Source organism: Ursus maritimus, unplaced genomic scaffold (assembly GCF_017311325.1).
Source record: "Ursus maritimus isolate PB19 unplaced genomic scaffold, ASM1731132v1 scaffold_1, whole genome shotgun sequence".
NCBI lineage: Eukaryota > Metazoa > Chordata > Mammalia > Carnivora > Ursidae > Ursus > Ursus maritimus.
The window spans coordinates 86,049,589-86,071,269 of NW_024423343.1; the positions used below are offsets into that span (position 1 = coordinate 86,049,589).

The window sequence follows — 21,681 nt, forward strand, 5'->3', positions numbered from 1 at the left end:
CCTTTCTCAAAATGAAAGAAGCAGATGTAATTCATTAGCACTTTATTATTGAATCCTTTTAATATGAAATATCGAGAACTTGGGTCCTTATTAACCTGCAAAATGTTTAAAGAAATGCTTTCAAAGTTGGAAAAGAACAGGAAGTAGAACTTAATTTGTATCTGTACCTCAGTATCTGATGGATTCACAACTGGCTGTCATCACAATTTTTGCTCCCCAGTCTTACTGAAATGCTCTTGTCATCTCTCCTATTATTAAAAGATGATTACATTTATTAAATTGGTTCTTTATCTCAACTAGGTTTCTGTAAACTATATTGTGCATTTCTCCAAATGTGAATCCATATGCTACCCAATCTTCAACGATCAGTGAAAGACTCACTTCTCCCCTGAAGTCTTTTCTGATGACCTTGACAGACCTTGCTTTCCTCTTAATTTCCATAACACTCAGTAGGCTCCAGTGGTTTCAGCTGGTGTGCCATGGCACAGAGCATGTCAAAAATTGGCATGATTGGAAAGTAGCAACCACATTCATGGTAGCAAACCTTTCTTTATTATCGTATAACTACTGGTTAAACAAGAAGAGATTTCACTTAAAATACATGTGTTTTTTATTTATTACTTTATTAGCAAATTATTTACTTGTAAAGAATATATTATTACTGTATTAAATATACACTAAAATAGAAATTCTTCAAAAATAAGTAAAAATCACCATTTTAACATTTTCTTACATTGTCTTGGATTTTCTTGGTTTTCTTAGCTATTCCCTACAGTGTGTATAGCTGACTCTGATGTTATTTGTGTATAAAGTATAATTTAATAATTTAAAAAAATATATATCTTGGGGTGCCTGGGTGGCTCAGTCAGTTAAGTGTCTGCATTTTGCTCAGGTCATGATCTTGGGGTATTGGGATCGATCGAGCCCCCACACTGGAGTCTGCTCAGCGGGGAGTCTCCTTCTCCCTCTCCCTCTGTGTGCGTGCTCTCTCACTCTCTACGCTCTACTCTCTACACTCTAAACAAGTAAATATATATATATACATATATATATGTATATATATATGTATATATATATGTATATATATATACATATATATATAATCTTGTTCTAAAAATTATTGTATGTGCTTTCAAAAATGTGGGAATGGCAGTAAGATGAACAATTAAGGTGTGAGGGAATGAGCTCTAAGAGAAAAGTTAGGGAAAAAATAATATGAAACTAGAGATAAACTGTATGCTGTAAAATTCTGTATTTTTGCTGAGAGTTGGCAGCAAATACAATTTTTCTATTTCTGTTGACCAGTACAGAGACAGGAATGTGATCAATTTCAGGGCTCACATGTCTATGTAATTAAAAAAAAAAAATAAAGTAAAGAATACATACATATGTGTGGCAAAGGACATATCATACACAGTTCAATAAAAGCCAGCTTATTGAGAATAAAGAAGGATCCACACAAAGTAATCTCCTTGAGCTGCCTTTAGATTTAGCTTGATTCAGGTATAGATTGAAGAGCAGTGATTTCTGACAGATCTGGGGCCAGTGGCATATCAGCGATGCAGGTAGTCCGGGTCCAAGGACCCAGAGGGGTTTCTGCAGGACCACGATAGATGGAAATCAAATGCGAAACAGTTGGAGGTGAAAGCAGAATTTACTGAAGATACAGAGAGAACAGATGCAGACAGACTGAGAGTCAGGGATTCTCATAAAGGAAAGGAGAGAGTCTCTTCTTTGCTTGAGGTTTTTATTGGTGATTAGGCATCCAGGAACTGGTCAGAAGGACAAGGTCCAGGTGTCCTTCATAGGTCACTTATTCCCTGAAGCCAGGGGTCTTGGTGTCAACGTGCTTAGAGTCAGTGGTCTTGGAGAACATTTATGTTCACTCCTTAGATGTTATCTGTTGTGCTGGAAGACTCCAAAGATAGCATTATCTCGTCCCTTACAAGGAAGACATATGTTATTTGCATTACAAGGCATGTGTAGAGTGGGCTTGGGGTGCAGGCCCTAGCAAGAATAGAAGCTGGAGCAAAGGAGGAAAAAAAAAATGCAACAGCTTTTTTAATGGGGTCTCTTCAGTTTCTCTCATCAGAATCAACAAATTTAAAAATACATTATGTTTTTGTTTTTCGATTTTTATTTTCAATTTAAAGACCTCCTCCAACTGGAGGAAAAAAAAAAACAAATGTGGTATTCTGGAAATCATGTCAAGCTCTTCTCGTCCTCTTTTCTCTGAAAATCCCTTTGGTAGTGAGCCATTAACAGCAGTGAGATTGTTATAAGGGTTGGGTAGCATTACCATAGCAATCTAATTCACAAGATCTTGGATCCTGTTAAGTAACAAGTGTTTTTCTTCTTTTCTGTACTTTTGATGAATTAGCTACTAATTCTCAACCAGCACACTACCCCAGACTAAGCAATTTAAAATCACTGAGGTGAACCCTCATCTTCAGTATTTTTTTTTTTTTTTTTTTTTACTTCTCTAGGCAATTCTACTGGACAGCCATTTGAGGACTGCTGAGTTTGAACTGTGTAATGACAAACCTGTTGCTGAGGTTGGGGATGATAGTTACAGAGGGTTTCTTTTTGGAGACTGGATAATCTGAAAGGGGAGCGAATGATCAACGAGATGAGGTGGGAGGAGAGTGGTGGGCAATAAGTGTGAGTCCAGAATTGCCACTGAAAAATCACCTCTGGTAGCTATGACCAGAGCTCCTTTTAGAATAGGGTATCTAATTTTCAGTTTCAAGTTTTGTGTTGTTATAATTTATCCCCCAATCCCATGCTTCTACATATTCTATTGTACTATTTGTATTTCATGTGTGGGTGGGATTATAGGAAGTGAATCAGGGAAAAGGGCTGAATCCAGTATCTGGGTTGAAATGACCGACACAGATCAGGAACAAAATATAGCATTTAGATGTATGATGACTAGAAAATGTAGAAGTGGTGTGGGAAACTGTCTTCTTTCCAAAAATTGCAAGGTGATTTCTGTAAGAACAAAAAATAGGGTTTGGATTGGAGGTAACCCGTCATATGTGTCAAAGTTTTAGAATGAAATCAGTTTGGAAATCATCATATCAGCTAAAGCTAGAGGAATTATGAATTGGATACCTTAAGGCAGCCTGTGTTAATGGAGGAACAGTTAAGTTTCTGGGCCTACCTGCTAAGGTCACTGCCGATAAATGGCAATAAAAACCATAGAGAAGCCTTATATTTTTAACCTCAAAGGGGAAAGTTGTATGCAATCAGCTTATCTGAAAGTGATAGAAAATAATTAAAGTTCAAGTAAAAGTTGGGGGTTGGAGAGATGGCAGGGTGAGGGATATTGTTCTTTCTGATCCTAACAAAGTGCAGTTTCTGTACAAACATCGGTGCCATGAGTTTAGTGTTGCCTCCTTATAATGAATCCTTATTTGTATATAAGAACAAAAGCTGAAAGCACAACAATGAAATCCTAACAGCTTTCCCTATAATGTAATAAAGAGTACACTAACTGACAATAGTTGAATAGTCATAGATAAAACATTCTCTAGAACTCAAGCCTGAAGTTTATCAAGAAATCAAGGCATACTTTACAAGAATTTCCCATAAGTTAGCATGTGCTTTTGGGAATGAACATTAATGTCTTTATTTTTAAAGTGTGGGATAGAGTATAATGGGTCCAACAAGATGGAAACAAAAAAAAATTGGCAAATAAATTAAGCTAAACAAATTTGCAAATTTTACTACTCACAATTTGGAGCTGTCCTTAAGTAATTCTTTGTGTTGTGGGTTTAACTTGACTTTCCTAACAAGTTCTATGTAAGTTCTAAGAAGGTACTAGCAGAACATATTACTAGATTCTTGTTTTCTATAAAATTTATATAATTTATTCATTTATAAACCTGGGAAAAGTAAGCCTCCTAGAGGTCAACCAGATTCTGAGCTTCCATGTTGTCATTCACCAAATTATTACCTTAGGAACTAGGTTCTAAAATCCTTCCACATTACCAGATCTAATGACCAAACTTGATTGGTCCTTTTAGAAGGATTTGTTTATGCTAGAGGGTTTTGGTTTTGTTTTAATGAAGGCAAAAGGAAATTTATGGTAAGATTTTAAAAAATAAATTGTGAAGTAACTTCTAATTTTTGTAGCTTCACTAACCATAACAATAAATTTGTTGCCATCCAGTCATCTTTCTTACACTAGGTGCTGGATTCAAAATACAGTCACATTTACCCATAGTGCTATAAAATGGTTTTAATTTATCAACAATATACTGATAAAAGATGATAGAAGAAACTTGTGCATCAAGCACCGATTACAACATTTTTGAACGTTCATTTTTAGAATGTCTTAGTTTATCTTACTCTTCTTATATCTCTGATATTCTCTGTTAAATCATGTTAGCATATGGGAATGGTTATGACAATGATAAAACAGAAGTGTGATTCCCTTCTTTCCTTCCTTCCTTCCTTCCTTCCTTCCTTCCTTCCTTCCGTTCTGTCTCTCCCATTTTCTTTATATTTTATTCTTTTATTCTGATAGTTCATAGCTCACCAACTCTTTCCATCTTCACATGTTTTTCCTGATCCTCAATAGCACTGGCTCTTATTTGCAAAATAATAACAACAATTATAATAGGAGCCAGGAACATTTATAGTCTTTTGGTGTTCTCAGAATTAAGGTTAGATGTCATTAATTTTACCAAAGTTGAGATTGTATTTGTTATATTTACTTTACCTTTTAGAATTCTAGACAAAACAAGACTAAAGCCTGGTGATGTGTGATAAAAGCACTAAGGTATAGATCTTTTACAAAAGTATTATAATATTTGTAAAAGACCCATCCAAAAAGCCAGTGTTTTTATTGGCTTCACTGTAATTTTTACCTCTCAGACATATTCAACACTGGTGCAGGAAAAAAAAAAAATCCTAGTAACTGAGGAGGAAGCTAAAATACTAAGCTCCTTTTTTTTTTTTACTATTTTCCAGGTGCTGTGTTTTATTTAATTTTATTTTTTTGCCTTTTTAAAATTATGTTCAGTTAGCCAACATATAGTACATCAGTAGCTTTTGTTGTTGTGTTCAACGATTTGTTAGTTGTACATAACACCCAGTGTTCAAGAGTTAAAAATGGGGCTACCATAGGGGCGCCTGGGTAGTGCAGTCGTTAAGCGTCTGCCTTTGGCTCAGGGCGTGATCCTGGCATTCTGGGATTGAGTCCCACATCGGGCTCCTCAGCTGGGAGCCTGCTTCTTCCTCTCCCACTCCCCTCCTATGTTCCCTCTCTCGCTGGCTGACTGTCACATAAATAAATAAAATCTTTAAAAAAAAAATAGGGCTACCGTATGACCCAGCAATTGCACTACTAGGTGTTTATCCCAAAGATACAGATGCAGTGGAAAGTAAGGGCACATGCACCCCAATGTTCATAGCAGCAGTGTTGACAATAGCCAAACTGTGGAAGGAGCTGAGATGCCCTTCAACAGATGAATGGATAAAGAAGATGTGGTTCATATATACAATGGACTATTACTCAGCCACCAGAAAAGATGAATACCTATCATTTGCATCAGTGTGGATGGAACTGGAGGGGATTATGCTAAGTGAAATAAGTCAAGCAGAGAAACAATTATCATATGGTTTCACTCATATGTGGAACATAAGGAATAGCACGGAGGTTCCCTTTACTTTTTAATAATAACACATTCTGAAGCCTTTCCTTAGTTGAAGCCAGTCATTTGCCCCTTATGTCCCAAGGTAAGCACTATCAACCAAAGTAGATCAGCACAGACCAGTTCCTGGAAAGGGGAGAATCTTGAGAATTTCTTGCCTCTTCATCTGTGGTAGGAGTTCTTCCTGGTTGTATCAGCCAGATATGAAAGGATGGTGGATTCCACAATTACTGCAGAAAGTGGTATGCCAAAAGTATATTTTTGATTCAGTTCAACATATTTATTATTGCCTTGAACAAAGATATAGAAAACCTACTTATCATGTGTCTGTTAGCCATTTGTATGTCTTCATTGGAAAAGTGTCTGTTCATTAGCCATCAGGGAAATTCAAATCAAAACCACACTGAGATACCACCTTACACCAGTTAGAATGGCAAAAATAGACAAGGCAAGAAACAACAATTGTTGGAGAGGACGTGGAGAAAGGGGATCCCTCCTACATTGTTGGTGGGAATGCAAGTTGGTACAGCCACTTTGGAAAACAGTGTGGAGGTCCCTTAAAAAGTTAAAAATTGAGCTACCCTATGATCCAGCCATTGCACACCTGGGTGTTTACCCCAAAGATACAGACGTAGTGAAGAGAAGGGCCATATGCACCCCAATGTTCATAGCAGCAATGTCCACAATAGCTAAATCATGGAAGAAGCCGAGATGCCCTTCAACAGATGACTTGATTAAGAAGTTGTGGTCCATATATACAATGGAATATTACTCAGCTATCAGAAAGAATGAATTCTCAACATTTGCTGCAACATGGACGGCACTGGAGGAGATAATGCTAAGTGAAATAAGTCAAACAGAGAAAGACAACTATCATATGATTTCTCTCATCTATGGAACATAAGAACTAGGATGATCGGTAGGGGAAGAAAGGGATAAAGAAAGGGGGGGTAATCAGAAGGGGGAATGAAACATGAGAGACTGTGGACTATGAGAAACAAACTGAGGGCCTCGGGGGGGGGGGGATGGGATAGACCGGTGATGGGTAGTAAGGAGGGCACGTATTGCATGGTGCACTGGGTGTTATATGCGACTAATGAATCATCGAGCTTTACATCACAAACCGGGGATGTACTGTATGGTGACCAACATAATATAATAAAAAATCATTAAAAAAAAAAAAAAGCAGGGCAGGCTTTAGGCACAGCTAGATCTAGGGCCTCCAGAAAAATAACAGAACTGAGTTCTCATTGCTTTCTGCTAGCCTTTGAGTTTCTCCTCAGACTCTGCACGTGGTACAAATTCAGGCTTACATAGTCCTTAGTTCATAGGATCTCTGCAGAAGCTTCTTTCCAATAGTCCCCACAGAAGTTCTGTTGAAAGCTCTTTTTAGTCTGCCTTGAATTACATGCCTGTTCTTTCACCACTGTGGCTAAGGAGCTGCAGGACTCAGGAAGGCCAGACCTGGTCATGTACTCATCATCTAAGCCACAGGGAATAGATTCCCCATGATGAATAAGAATTCTGTTACCAGGGGATGGGGAAAGAGATGTTGAACAAAAAACAACATATATCCAAACATAACCCAATAGAAAAGCTATTGTAGGTAAAGGAGATGAACAAACAATCCTAATAAAACCATTCAAGGCCAATAAACACGAAAATAACTTCAACCTCACCATTAATCGGGGAAATGCAAAATGATTCTTTTTTCTTTTTTGCCCATCAGATAAAAATTATCAAATGTAGGTGAGACTTGTGGGGAAATGAGCACTCTCCATACACTTCGTGAAAGTAAAAAGTTACGCAGACCTTCGGGAAAGCTAAGATGGATCTATCAGAAAGTATATCCTTTAACCCAACAATCTACCGTATACAACTCCATCCAAAGAAATTCACACACATGTCCACAAATATATGGAAAAGATGTTTACTTTGGCAATGTAATAGCAAGAGAAGAAATACAGGAATAGTTAAATATTGGGTTTTTCGTACTACTGAATCCTATTTAAAAAAAAAAAAGCAAGGTGTGGAACAGTACATATATATGATCCTGTTTATATAAAATAGCATTTATGTGTGTATGTATATTCATATGGAAACGTATGGAAAGGGACTAGATGGATATACATAAAACTATGGGCAGTAGAATGTGATTGGAAGCACTGGAGAAAAGTGTCTGTCTTTGCTCTTATATTTGTGTATCATTTAAGTTTTGTACAATGAGATGGTAGTCATTTATAATTTCATAATTAAAAAAGAAAAATAGGCAAATGCAATTCAAAAAAAAATAAGTTGTGGTCCGTTTATACAATGGAATATTACTCAGCTATCAGAAAGAATGAATTCTCAACATTTGCTGCAACATGGACAGCACTGGAGGAGATAATGCTAAGTGAAATAAGTCAAGCAGAGAAAGACAATTATCATATGATTTCTCTCATCTATGGAACATAAGAACTAGGATGATCGGTAGGGGAAGAAAGGGATAAAGAAAGGGGGGGTAATCAGAAGGGGGAATGAAATATGAGAAACTATGGACTATGAGAAACAACCTGAGGGCCTCAGAGGGGAGGGAGGTGGGGGAATGGGATAGACCGGTGATGGGTAGTAAGGAGGGCACGTATTGCATGGTGCACTGGGTGTTATATGCAACTAATGAATCATTGAACTTTACATCGGAAACCGGGGATGTACTGTATGGTGACCAACATAATATAATAAAAAATCATTAAAAAAAAAAAAAGAAAACCTACTTATCAAATTGTGGATATCACAAAAAAGAGTCATTGGATAACACATTTTTTTAAAAAAGTTGATTGACAAGATCACTGATCAAATGTAACCGATAGCATTTAGTAGGATAAGTGTAAAAGTCTGTAGTTGAAAAAATAAATGTGATTTAATAATTATTAGTAGCATGTTCTGGGAAAAATCGTATGCTTTTTTTAAGCTCCAGACAACAGAGCTAGTTAAAATGAGAAAAAATTACAGAGAAAAAGGAAAATCTATGTAACAGTTCAAATTGGGCAGAACTTTGAGATACTGTATTCCTTTTAAGTGCAACCAAAAAATTAAATCTTAACATTGAAACATCAAGAGTTGAAAGAAACCCTAAAGGTTATCTAAATTTTACCTTCTTTTCTTATATCTATGTATCTCTGTCTTTCTATTTGTATATTCATATTCATATGTGAGGAAACTGAGGACAAGAGAGACAAAGTAACTTTGTGAAAGTGTCATGGGAAATAGAGGGATAATGATAAATGCTAAGATCCCAGCCCTAAACTTTTGCACTCTGGTCTGCTGTCTTTCTGTTGTGCTGGTGATTATTTCATTAGGAGAGGGAAGCATGGTAACCTTATACACTATATTTTATCTGGTTGTTTTTTTAAGTTGGTATGGTGTTTTCTGAAATTGTATGTCAATTTAGGTGGGGAAACAGGACTTTGAATTTTCTAGGAAAGACCCAGCAACCCAAGTTAACATGGAGATGAGTGTATTCACAATAGATGATCAATAAGTGTTAATTAATCATACAAAAATAGACAGCTGGGGGTGAAAGGCCTTTAAGAGACTTACATTTCTTGTTTCCTATTTTTAAACAGGACTATGCATAATCTAGTTCTGTAGATGGTCAGCTCTTCAACTTAATTCAAAAAGTTTAACTTTTCTCAGTGTCAATAAGCCTCTCCCTTGTTTTACTGACTAATACCATTATGACCGTATGTGGTTTTTCTTTTAATTCTGCCTGTGGTTACAATGCACAGCTGGCCTGCAATCTCTCTATACGTAATCCTTGAAAATAGTTACCAACTATCCTATGTGTCTTATTATACCTGTGGGGAGCTAATTATAATTGTTATTACCTTAAATTGTAAATTCTATTTTCCAATCCTGTGATTATTTTATACATTACCGATTACCATATGTCTTAAGACAGTTTATTTATTTATTTATTTATTTATTTATTTGACAGAGAGAGAGACAGCCAGGGAGAGAGGGAACACAAGCAGGGGGAGTGGGAGAGGAAGAAGCAGGCTCCCAGTGGAGAAGCCTGATGTAGGGCTCGATCCCAGACCGCCGGGATCACGCCCTGGGCTGAAGGCAGACGCTTAATGACTGAGCCACCCAGGCGCCCCAAGACAGTTTATTTTTAATTCAATTCCAGAAGTGAACTCCATGATTACAAGGACTGTCTATCATGTTCCCCACCAAACTCTTAAGCCTATAATAATGTTTGGCACACATTAAATATTCTATAAGTGTTGTTGAATAAGGATAATTAAAGTTAAAAAATATCATATTTTGGAAAAAGTTCAGGACACAGTTATGATAGTCTTTTCTTCCCTTTCTATATTTATATGTATTTCCATTTGTATCTTTACGGTTTGTTGTAAAATTTTATCTTTCAGCCTGGTTTAATCCTAATTAAGACATTCCTGACATAATTTGTTTATTTTGCAGATATTCCAGATCTTAGAAAATATATTCTTTTTTTTAAGAAAACACATTTTTATATATTAGTGAACATATCCAATTTAAAGTGTGTAGGTATGCAGTATGTATGTGAAAGAATTGATAAGAAAGGGATTTGGATATAAATGACTGATTTAATTCTTCTATTGTTTTGGTCCTCCTTACTGATCACCACGTGAGTGATTTGCTCACTAATCTCCCAAATATACCTAATAGAAATAATACAAAGAAAATTCTCAGTCCTCAGTGCTTTGATCTAGTGGGCCTGACCATTTAGAGATAGCCTCAGTGTTACAAATTAATCTATTATCCACAAAATGGATATTCATGAAGTGTCTACTACACATCTGATTACATTAGTTAAAGTTGGGTCAGTTGCAATCCCTACCTATGAATTATCTCACATTCTGTTTCTTTTTTTTCTTTTTTTTTCTTTTTAAGATTTTATTTACTTATTTATTTAGGGAGAATGAGCATGAGTGGGGGGGGGTGGAGGGACAGAGGGAGAGAGAGAAAGAATTCCAAGCAGACTCCAAGCTGAGCACAAAGTCCGAACTGGTGTTCGATCCCAGGACCCTAAGATCATGACCTGAGCTGAAATCAAGAGTCAGACATTAACCAACTGAGCTACCCAGGCACTCTTCCCACAGTTTGTTTCTAAGAAGAAATGTAAAGCCCCAATTTCAGCTCAATATAATAATAAAAGTATATGGGAGATGTAGTGGTGTATGTGAGAAAGAATATTTCCTGTTTATATGAAACAGGAGTTTGCAGCCTGGCAGAGCTATTAGAGGGTAATTCAAAAGTAAGATTCCCATACAAAATAGGGTATTTTTTCTAATACTTGTGAAGATTGTTGTGAATGTTTTCTTTGAACTCTTGCAAAATTACTTGCCTGTACTACTTATATGCTGCTCATGATACACTATCGTGAATTGTTAGTCTTTTATTTTACGCACGTATCTTCTCCTTATTGAGCTTATAAAGTTTCTCATGATAAAACTGTGTCTTCCTGTATCCCCTTCCAGCCAGTCTTTGTATAGCATATCACATTTATTCATTATTCTCCAAATGTTTACTTTGAGCTTACTGTGCGGCAGGTATTATTATTCTACGAGCCAGGGATAAACCAGTGAACAAAATAAAGCCCCATCCCTCACAGGGATTACATTTCTATGAGATAAGACAGGCACTGAAGAACAACCCAATAAATATATAATGGGTTTGACAGTAATAAATGCTGTGGTTTGGTAAGGTGGGGTAGAGCATGTCAAGGAAATAATTTTTTACAGAGTAGTCAGGGAAAGTTTCAGTAAGAAGGAGGGGATATTTGAGCTAAGACAGAGGTGTGCAGATATCTGAGGGAAGAGCTTCCAAACAGAAAGAGTAAAGAACCTTAGACTGATAGTATTTGGTTTGTGATAGGCAAAGAAAGGTCTGTTACCAGAGATGATAAGTGAGGGGGAGAGTGGAAGGTTGTCTGGTGAGAGAGGGTTGAAGAGTGTGGGTAGATCCTGAAGGTCATGGGAAGGAACTTTACTTTTACCTTGAATGAGATGACAAATGATTAGAGAGTTTGAGAAGAGAGAAATGATCTTGTTTACTTTAAAAGGGTAACAATAGTCCCTAAACAGAGAAAGGACTGGGGAGGAAAGGAGAGTACTGAGGCAAAAATTAAGCTGGGCAATAAGTCAGAAAGCTAATTGCAATGTAGTTGATCTTGGACAACGTGGGGGTTAGAGGCACTGACCCCTGCGCAGTTGAAAATCTGCATATAACTTTTGACTCCCCTAAAACTTAACTACTAATGACCTAGTGTTGACTAGAAGCCTTACCAATAACATAGACAGTTACTTACATATTTTATATGTATGTTCTATGTATTATATACTGTATTCTTAGAATAAAGCAAGCTAAAAAAAGAAAATGTTACTAAGAAAATCGTAAGAGAAATACGTTCAAAATAAAGAAATACTTTACTGAGTTTATTGATGCTGTAAGTTTACATCATCTGCCTACGAGATAAATTGTCTGTCAGTGACTATATCAATATTGTTCAGTATATTTATTGAAAAAAAAATCCATGTATGAATGGGCCCACACAGTTCAAATTCAGGTTGTTCAAGAGTCAACTGTGCTTCAGGCAAGAGTTAATAGTAGTTTGGATTGCACTGTAAGTAGTAGAGAGTGTGAGAAGTGGTTTGATGATGGATATGATTTGAAAGAAGAATAAAAAGAACCAGAAATGCTTGGTGATAGATTGAACACTAGAGTATTTGGGTTATGGATTAGATGTGAAGTTTGAGAAAAAGTAATCAAGGATAATATGAGGTTTTTAGCCCAAAAAACAAAGGATGGGGATACCATCCATCATACCATCATGGCATGTAGAGTTGCCATGTGGAAGACTGCAAGAGAGCGTGTTCCACGTAGAAATCCAGAATTTGTCTTTTGTATACCAAGATTGCCTTCTCTACATACAAGTGGAGATACAAAGTAGGCAGTTAGATACATGGGTCTAATGTTTGTGGAAGAGATTTGGATTTGACATATGCTTAGTATTGATGCAAAAATAATGTTTATTGTTCATTGATTCACTCTTTCAAATGTTAACTAATAATTTAACAAAATTGGAAAAAATCAAACAAATTCTTGCTTTCCAGACATATATTTGAAAATGGTATCTACTCTGCTTCAAACGATTATGTATTTGACTTACCATTCTTGAGAACAAGGGGGTTTTGGAATCTTTTTTCAATCAAGCAAAAGAATTTAGACTATATTTTACTTGAAATGGAATCTCAAAACTTACTGATAAATGGCTTTATTATACTAATTGCTTTTTCTTTATTTCCATAGTCTGTCACTGTGCCAGACGGAAATTATATTGGTCTTAAAGGATTTGTTCTTCAAATGGCCACGTAGGTCACAACACAAAAACTTACTTAGTTGGTGGCAAATTTATTATTTAATGATTTGTCCCCAGTGTCTTTCTGGTGGCTATCTTTAAAATCATTGGTCTATAATTGCTACCCTTTATGCGTATGCATGCACATATAATATATTTCATTTATAATCTTTTGACACATTTTTCATTCAAATATTCAAAAAGCACTGTTATTTAAAGACTCTGCAATAGCATAGAGCCATTTTTCAAGTATTCTTAAGCCCATTTGTACAATCAGAGTTTGAAAAATAATTTAAGGGGTTTGTAGTTGACATTTGGGAAACTAGTTCCTCAGAAGGAATAATTGAATGCTAGGGCATTTTTAAGACTTTATACATTTTGAATGACCTTATGCTTAAAACACTCTTGGTATAGTTGAAATCTTTCTTTCCATTCTCTCTCTACTTTGAGACTTTGTTGATTATCTCCAGTAGTATTCTTTTTACATTTAGAGAACTCAGACACAGGTATAGGTATGAAGAGAAAAACTGTGGTCCAAAATAGCATGGTTTGATATCAGGATTGCAAAGTAATGTGAAATAAGTATTTATTGAGTTAAATGAGTAGAAAAATGAAGAAAAAATAATCAAGGATGTGATAGGTCATTTCCACATTTATTTCCAAAGTACTTTTAAAAAACCATTTGACTAGGTTCTTTCATGTTGTTTTAATATCTTTCTTGCTATTTGTGTTAGTAAACTGTCCTGAAGAATATTTATACCCTAGTATACCCAGGATGATAACCCCCAAAATATTAATGCAATGTGATCCTAATAATATATCGATACCTTTTATAGTGTATGTGTATGTTTTTTTTGTTTTTTTTTTTTTTTCTTTTTGTCTTATCCATAGAAAATGATACCATCTACTGGACAGACATGGGCTTCAATAAAATTAGCCGAGCTAAAAGAGATCAGACTTGGAAAGAAGATATCATTACCAATGGCTTGGGAAGAGTGGAGGGGATAGCTATTGACTGGATTGCTGGTATAATCCATGGTTTTTTTCTGTTCCCATTTTGTACCTATTTTGTTAGGGTCTCAATCTCCTTCATAAAAATTCTGTTTCCAACTCATAACAATTTTTTTTTTTTTTTTTTACTTCTAGCCCCAGGAATAAATAGTCTCTTTTGCTCTTGGCTTCATTCCTTCTAATGCCTTTGAGTCTTTAGACAAGTGCTTTTATGCAGAAGTAGATTATGTAGTGTTAACTTTGCCCAAATCTCCTGGGAACTGTGAGGCAGGTAAACAAAAGTGTTAGAAGTTCTCTCTTGCCTGGGGTCAGTAGAAAGTTAAAATAGATCCCTTCTTTGGGTGAGAGAAGTTTCAATTTATTTTTAACATGTACATGTATCATTATATGGTTTAAACTGTAGATGTGTGAGATTGGGAAGTATTTGCATATTAGTTTATTTACAGCTTTCCGCTTAGGAAGTGGACACATTAAAAAAATATAGGAAGTAAATGATTTCTTGATAGTTATGTGAATGCTCAGAAAGTTAATTTTAGCTATAACTAATAAATAATTTTCTTTCTCACAACCATATTATAAACACATCTGTATTTCTCCTAGGTAACATATATTGGACAGATCATGGTTTCAACTTAATTGAAGTTGCAAGACTCAATGGCTCTTTCCGTTATGTAATTATTTCCCAAGGCCTGGATCAACCAAGATCTATAGCTGTGCATCCAGAGAAAGGGTAATTTTAAGCTTTACATATATCTTGAGTTTTAAGTGAGTTTTCTTAAGTTTCATTTTTAAAAAATCCATATGTCCATATTAATATTTATTTTTAGTTATAATGTTTGAAATGAAACTCAATATTTCACCTAGCAAAAAAAAAAAAAGTTTATTTTCACTCTGTGATGTATATTTCAGAATATATTTAATGGGGCTATATTTATTATGCAGTTCTTTAATGTATGTGTAAATCCAAGTAAGTACACCAACATATTTCTAGATTCTCAATTCTCTACCCTACAACTTTTTACAAAATGAGTACTCACTTATTTGCTGAATGGCTGATATCCAGCCTCATTCTTCAATATTTCTAAAGCTTCAGTTTCCATTTATAAGTCTATGATTACCAAAACAACATATTCATCCCAAGCTTTGTATTTTTTTCCTTTGAGTTCCAGGTAAATATGTCTACCTGCCTTTTTGACATCTTCATTTTTCCATTTAGATATTTCATAGGCACTCAAACTGTACATACCTAAAACTGAAATGAATTCAATCTGCCATCAAGTTCTGTTAATATTTCCTTTCTAAATATTATCAATCTACTACTCTCCATCTTTGCAACTCCCACTCTAATTAAATCTGTTCTTATCTTACACATACAACACTGCAATAATTTCCCAATTCATCTCCTAACATCGTTAAAGGTTACAGTGAATTTTTTTTTCTTTTAATATAATCTTGTTTAAATCCTTTTGAGGGATCCCCATTGACTTTTGTGTAAAGGCCAAAATTTCTGTTGTGATCCTTCTTTTTTTTTTTTTTTAAGATTTATTTGTTTATGTATTTATGTGTATGTATGTATGTATGTATGTATTTTAGAGAGACCGTGAGCAGGTGGGGGAGGAGCAGAGGGAGAGGGACAGCCAGACTCTATGCTGAGGGAGGAGCCCAATATGGGCCTTACTGCAGGGGTCAATGCAGGGCAGGATCTCACAGACCCTGAGATCACCACCCTGAGATCATGACCTGAGCCGAAATCAAGAGTCACTCAGCCAACTGAACCATCCAGGCACCCCTGTTGTGATCCTTCTTAATCCTGCCTTATGTAAATATTCAGTCTCAAACTCCTGCTACTGCCTCTTTGGTATCTCAATCTCTGCTAGGCTAAGTAGTTTTAAGAATATTTTCAGATATTTCTTATTCTTTTTGGTTCCTACCCTTTGAACAACGACTTTCCTTTATCGGCAGTGTTTTTCTTCCTACTTTTACTTGGCTAAATTTTATTTATCCTTCCCTGCCTTTGTAAACAGATTAGATTGTTCTATTCTATGATACCAAAATACCTAGTACTCTCATTACTTTCATTTTTTTATATAAATTCTGTGCACTAATATTTGCTTATTTGCTTATATTTATTTGCTTAGTGTCTCTATTTTCACTGGGACTGGATGATGTCTCCATTCTTCACTGTACTATGAGGAGAGAAGTCATGTGTGTTTGGTTTATTTCTCTATCCCCAGGGCCTGGTACAGTGGCTGGTAAAGAATAAAATGCTGACTGATAACAGCTTTTCTCTTAACCAATAATATAGAAGTAGTCCTATTATAAAACTTTATATAAGTTGCCACCACTGTGTTTCTTTCATTGCTAGTATGATTTGACTTCAGAGTTTTTTGTTTGTTTTTAAAGGGCGGATATTTTTATGTTAATAGGCCTCCTCTTCCTTTTGGAGGGGTGGACAAGTGACCCGCAGTGCTGATTTAGAATGAAGTCAATCTATGTAAAACATCAAATCGGCTCTCGTGAAAATCTGCAAACTTTCCTTTTTGTTTTATGTTGTATGTAGGCTTTCCTATATCATCATTTGCTTCAGTTTCTTGACAAATGCTATAAAGTTAAGTCATTGTATTAGTACAGTGAAAAAGGAAACAAAGAAGGTTAATATAGGAGAAAGATATAACACCTCCAATTTGTCACACTTCAAGCTAAGATTACGATGTAAAAATTTAAAAACCTGCATTGGTTAAGAATGTTCTTGGATGCAAAAATTTATAGAGTGTAAGCCCATAAGAGTTTTTCCTTTCTGTTTTTTCCAGCTGTTATCTTTACTAGGTTATAGTCTGTCTTAGACTTGGTGGTATGGTCCCATTGTTACAACATGCCTCATATATCATCAGGGAGTATGTTTACACTTAAGAAGAAGGGGAGAGGATAAAAACAGCTTTTCCTTGCTAGATTGTATTTGAGAAGAAAAACACCCTTATGTCAATTCCTTTGTTATCCCTTAACCAGAAATGGGTTACATGCCCATCCTTAGATTAGTCACTAGCCAAAGGGAAGAGATTGTTTTGACGTATTTAGACAAGTTATGTTTCATACATGGGCTGGTATAAGGTCCCAGACCTAACAGTATACACAACAAACTCAGTTTCGATTACTAAGGTAGACCTTGAGGAGGTGGATTTCAAAGAGACATTATGAGGAAGAAGGAAACCAATTCTCTTGATTTTTCCATTTCAGTTAGTCATTCCAACATGCTCTCCTTTCTTAGTTCATTTTCTCTTCAACACCTTAATGTTGGAGTTCCCAGGACTCAGTCTTTGGTGCTATTCTCTTCTTTGGTAGTCTCATCCCACCTAAATGTTAAAGACTATAAAATGTTGATAGCCAGACCACACCTCACTCTAAGCTCTAGATTTTTATGTTATGTACTACTTCTTTAACATTTTCGATTACAAATCTGTGGCAGATTTTATTTTCCAAGATGATTACAATAATATCTGCCATTCCACATGCTCTTCTTAAAAGGTGATATCGACTCTTCCAAACAGAGAAGTGGAGCATCTTTTCCACATGCTTGAATTTGGGTAGGCTTATGACTATTATGGAAGTGATACCATGTAAAATCTAAGGCTTATCATAAGAGAAAATAAAACTTCTACATGGTTCTCTTGGGACATTCTTAGAAACCAGCCACTCTGCTGTGAGGAAGCCAAGCAACACCATGAAGGGGCCAATGTAGGTGTTTCAGCCAACAACCCTAGCTAAGGTCCGAGCTGACAGCCAGCACCAGTTACTAGATATGTTGAGTGAGTGAATCTAAATGATTCTAGTCCCTAGCTGTTATGTCACCTTACCCTTCATGGCACCTTGGTGGATGTGAAGAAGGGATGAGTTGTTCCTGCTGAGCTCTGATCAAATTACAAATGTAGAAGCAATTAAGTTATTGTTGTTTTAAGCCTTTAAATTTGGAGGGGTTTGCTAGCAGCAAGATAACCAAAAGGAGATCCACCAGAAATCTTAACCTTAACAGGTTCAAAACTAAACTGAATCGTTCTCTACAATTATGAGTCCTCCATTAGTTGATGCCAGTTCTGTTATTTCAGTTGCTTAGGTCAAAACACTTGGTATGAACTTTGGTGTCTCTCTCATATACCCTATATCTAATATACCAGGAATTCTATTACCCTATCAATCTATTTAAAAGCTCACAACAAACCTAGAGTAATATTATTTCCTCCATTTAACAGATAAGGAAACTGAGTCAGCTCTTTTAAATATTAGTCTGCTCTCAAGTGGATATGTGGGAGAGTTAGGTTTTTCTAAACTCCAAAATCATGCTACAGTATATGCATATGCATATGCATGTGTGTGTTACATAGTACACATGCACACATATATTAGTAAACGTTACAAAAATTAATAACCAAAACTTTCAAACATACAAGAAAACAGTTTTAACAGTTTCAGGATAAAATTGCACTGAAAATTTAAAGGTTAAAAATGTAAGTAAAAGAGGATAAGCCATAATGAGAAAATGCTAGGAAAAAATTAGGAGAGGGGAGGCTTATAAAATAATTTTGAGTTGGGTCTGACTTCCCCTTCCCCTGTAGAGCCCCTTGCCTACAACCGTGTGTATGCCCTTATATATTAAGACTGTGAAGGGAGGGTGTGCTTCTGTTTAATTCCTAGAATATAACAAATGGCTCAATTGAATATGTCTACATCACACTCATAAACTTAAAAATAAAAATGTACTCTTCCAATGTGATGGTATTTTAAAATCTCTTTTTAAATTATAATTTATGGGGCGCCTGGGAGGCTCAGTCGTTAAGCGTCTGCCTTCGGCTCAGGGCGTGATCCCAGCGTTCTGGGATCGAGCCCCACATCAGTCTCCTCCGCTGGGAGCCTGCTTCCTCTTCTCCCACTCCCCCTGCTTGTGTTTCCTCTCCCGCTGCCTGTCTCTCTGTCAAATAAATAAATAAAAATCTTTAAATAAAAAAGTATAATTTATAATCAAGCAATAAATCATTATAGCCTCAATAGAGAAAACTTGATCAATTGCTGTATTGTGGATGATTATTCTAATGGTAGGAGCAAATATAATTTGAATGTTATGAAATCCCAGAGATACACAGGAAATGAGTTTTTCTAATAGAGAATTTCTTCCCCTTGTATTTGTAATAAGCCCAACACTTCATTTGTATGATCGAAAGTGTCTTGTGCCTGGCCTATTATAGATTCATGCAGTTCAGTTTAGCAGGCCTCTTGCTGCTGTGACTTGCCAATCTGTAGTTTTCTTTTTCATTTTTTGTCAAAACCTAGTATACGACCTCAAGTTGTTGTTCCAGGTCTTCTTTTCTTTAAGTATTCTTTTTATATCTCCATAGCCGTCTTAGCATAAAAACATACCTACTCTTCTCTAGAACGATTGAGAACATCAGGCAAAGGGATCCACATAGACTCTACTTTCTGTCAGTTTATTAAAAAAACATTCAGTGAGTGCAGCACACTGTGTGCAAGGTCATGTCAGGGCATCTCCATCTCTTCTTCAGCCTTCAGTTCAGTACATCTTGACAAAATAAGACTGCTTACTGTGTGAGAGACACTGGTAGGCACTGTTAAGTATGATAGTATAAAAATAAGATGCTGCTTCTTTTCACAATGAGTTTCTGTTTAAACAAATACAAAATTTCAGTTAAAGTAATAGTTTCATATTATAACGTGAGATCCATTTTCAGGTATAAAAAGACTAGATCAGTATGACTCAAGCCTAAATCTCATCTCTAAATCTCATGTTAACATAATTTCTGTAAGATCTTTATTTTTTTAAATATTTTATTAATTTATTTGACAGAGAGAGACAGCCAGCAAGAGAGGGAACACAAGCAGGGGGAGTGGGAGAGGAAGAAGCAGGCTCCTAGTAGAGGAGCCTGATGTGGGGCTCGATCCCAGAACGCTGAGATCACGCCCTGAGCCGAAGGCAGATGCTTAACGACTGTGCCACCCAGGCGCCCCTCTGTAAGATCTTTATAAAGTTACATTGAATTTTAAGAAAAGAGATTACATATAATCAGAGTAGGTAATCGTAGTGAGGGTAGTAACAGCAATGGTGATGCTTAGTCGAGGTTTTATGGAGAAGACTTCAAGAAAAGGGGTCTCTGAGATGTGGTGGGAACATATTATATGAAGAAGAGATAGAATAATCAAAGCATTGGTAATGGCAAAGCAAAAGCCATTGGCAAGAGTATAGCTACATAGGGAAGAGCCATGATGTAGCTGGGATAACTTGGAACCATAAAATAGGCAATACCATTCCTCACATATTAAAGAAATTGCCATGAACACCTTCTCCACTTTACCAAGTGGAATCTAAAATGGTCCCAGACGCTCTCTCCTAAGCCTTCTTTCTGGCCTCAAAGACACCACATAAGCAATGGTTAGAAGTGTAATGAGAATTTATTGAAACTGTAGCATTTTTTAAATTAGGAAATTCTTAGAAATAGTTATTATCCTAGACAGAGTCTTATGGGGGAGGGGCTTCTTTCTTTACCCTCAAGCCAAGTAATGGAGAGAGCTAGAGGCAAATATATAAAGGGGAGACTAAAATAAATAGAAAAGAGCAGTAAGTGAAAAGAAAAAGAAAAGGAAAGAGAAAAAAGAAATGTAAAGAAAAGAAAAGAAAAGAAAGAAAAGAAAAGAGAAAAGAAAAGAAAAGAAAAGAAAAGAAAAGAAAAGAAAAGAAAAGAAAAGAAAAGAAAAGAAAAGAAAAAAGTCACTTTCTCACTGCAAGTCCTCAGGCCATCAGGAGTCTGATCGAAGCTGGAGAGAGGGAAAAATTTTAAAATACATATGAAATATCAGTTTGGATTTAGAAAGATCGTCTTTTATGCCTGAAAAATTAATCTTAACAATATTATTTTTTTCTTTTAACTAAAATTGTCTTGGAAGTCCTGGATTCTTCCTGAGATAGCATGTTCTGGAAAAAAGATATTCAGCAGAGTATATGCAATCTGGAGTTGGATAAATATAAAGTCACTTTGGTTTATTCCAACAGTTCAGACTCTGCAATAAACCATGGTAGTGGATGAGATTACCCATGAAAGAGTACAGAAAAAAAAGAAGTCTAAGGACAAAAATGGAGAATGTTTATAGTTAGGGGATGGAATGATTATGAGAGGGGAAAAAGAAAATCAACAATGAGGCAAAAGAGAAAGAGAAGTGGGCATTTCAAGTCATCAGAAAATTACTCTATCATCAAGACAAGGGAAGACAGTTCCAGGGAGAAGAGTGTGCCAGCAGTAAAGAGCTTAGGAGAGATTAAAGCAAGGATGAGAACATGTAGTTGATGATCAGGATGATACCAATTTCAGGAAATTGGTAAAGACAGAAGCCAAATATAAAGAATGAATAAATGAAAGATAATTAGAATGTAGAATTAGCATATTTCATCTACAGTGACAAAAATTGGACAACGAAGGGAAAGAGGGAACAATAAAAAGGTTGAGAAGATAGTAGGGTATGGAGGAACTTTTCCTAAGTGCAGGAGTCAGGGGGTACTTCACATGTTCATAGGCAGAGGGGAAGAAACTGGCAGAAAGGCAAATTCCAGGGGATGTAGGAGGAACT

The 21,681-nt window shown here is 35.9% G+C and overlaps 1 protein-coding gene across 1 annotated transcript in view; it reads left to right on the forward strand.

Annotated features, from left to right (window-relative positions):
* LRP1B (LDL receptor related protein 1B) overlaps nucleotides 1-21,681 on the forward strand; it is a 1,456,161-nt gene that overhangs the window by 998,610 nt on the left and 435,870 nt on the right. The window contains exons 35-36 of the mRNA XM_008695867.2: nucleotides 13,939-14,073; nucleotides 14,659-14,788. Of these exons, the coding sequence (XP_008694089.2) occupies nucleotides 13,939-14,073; nucleotides 14,659-14,788 (265 nt within the window). The remainder of the gene's footprint in view (nucleotides 1-13,938; nucleotides 14,074-14,658; nucleotides 14,789-21,681) is intronic.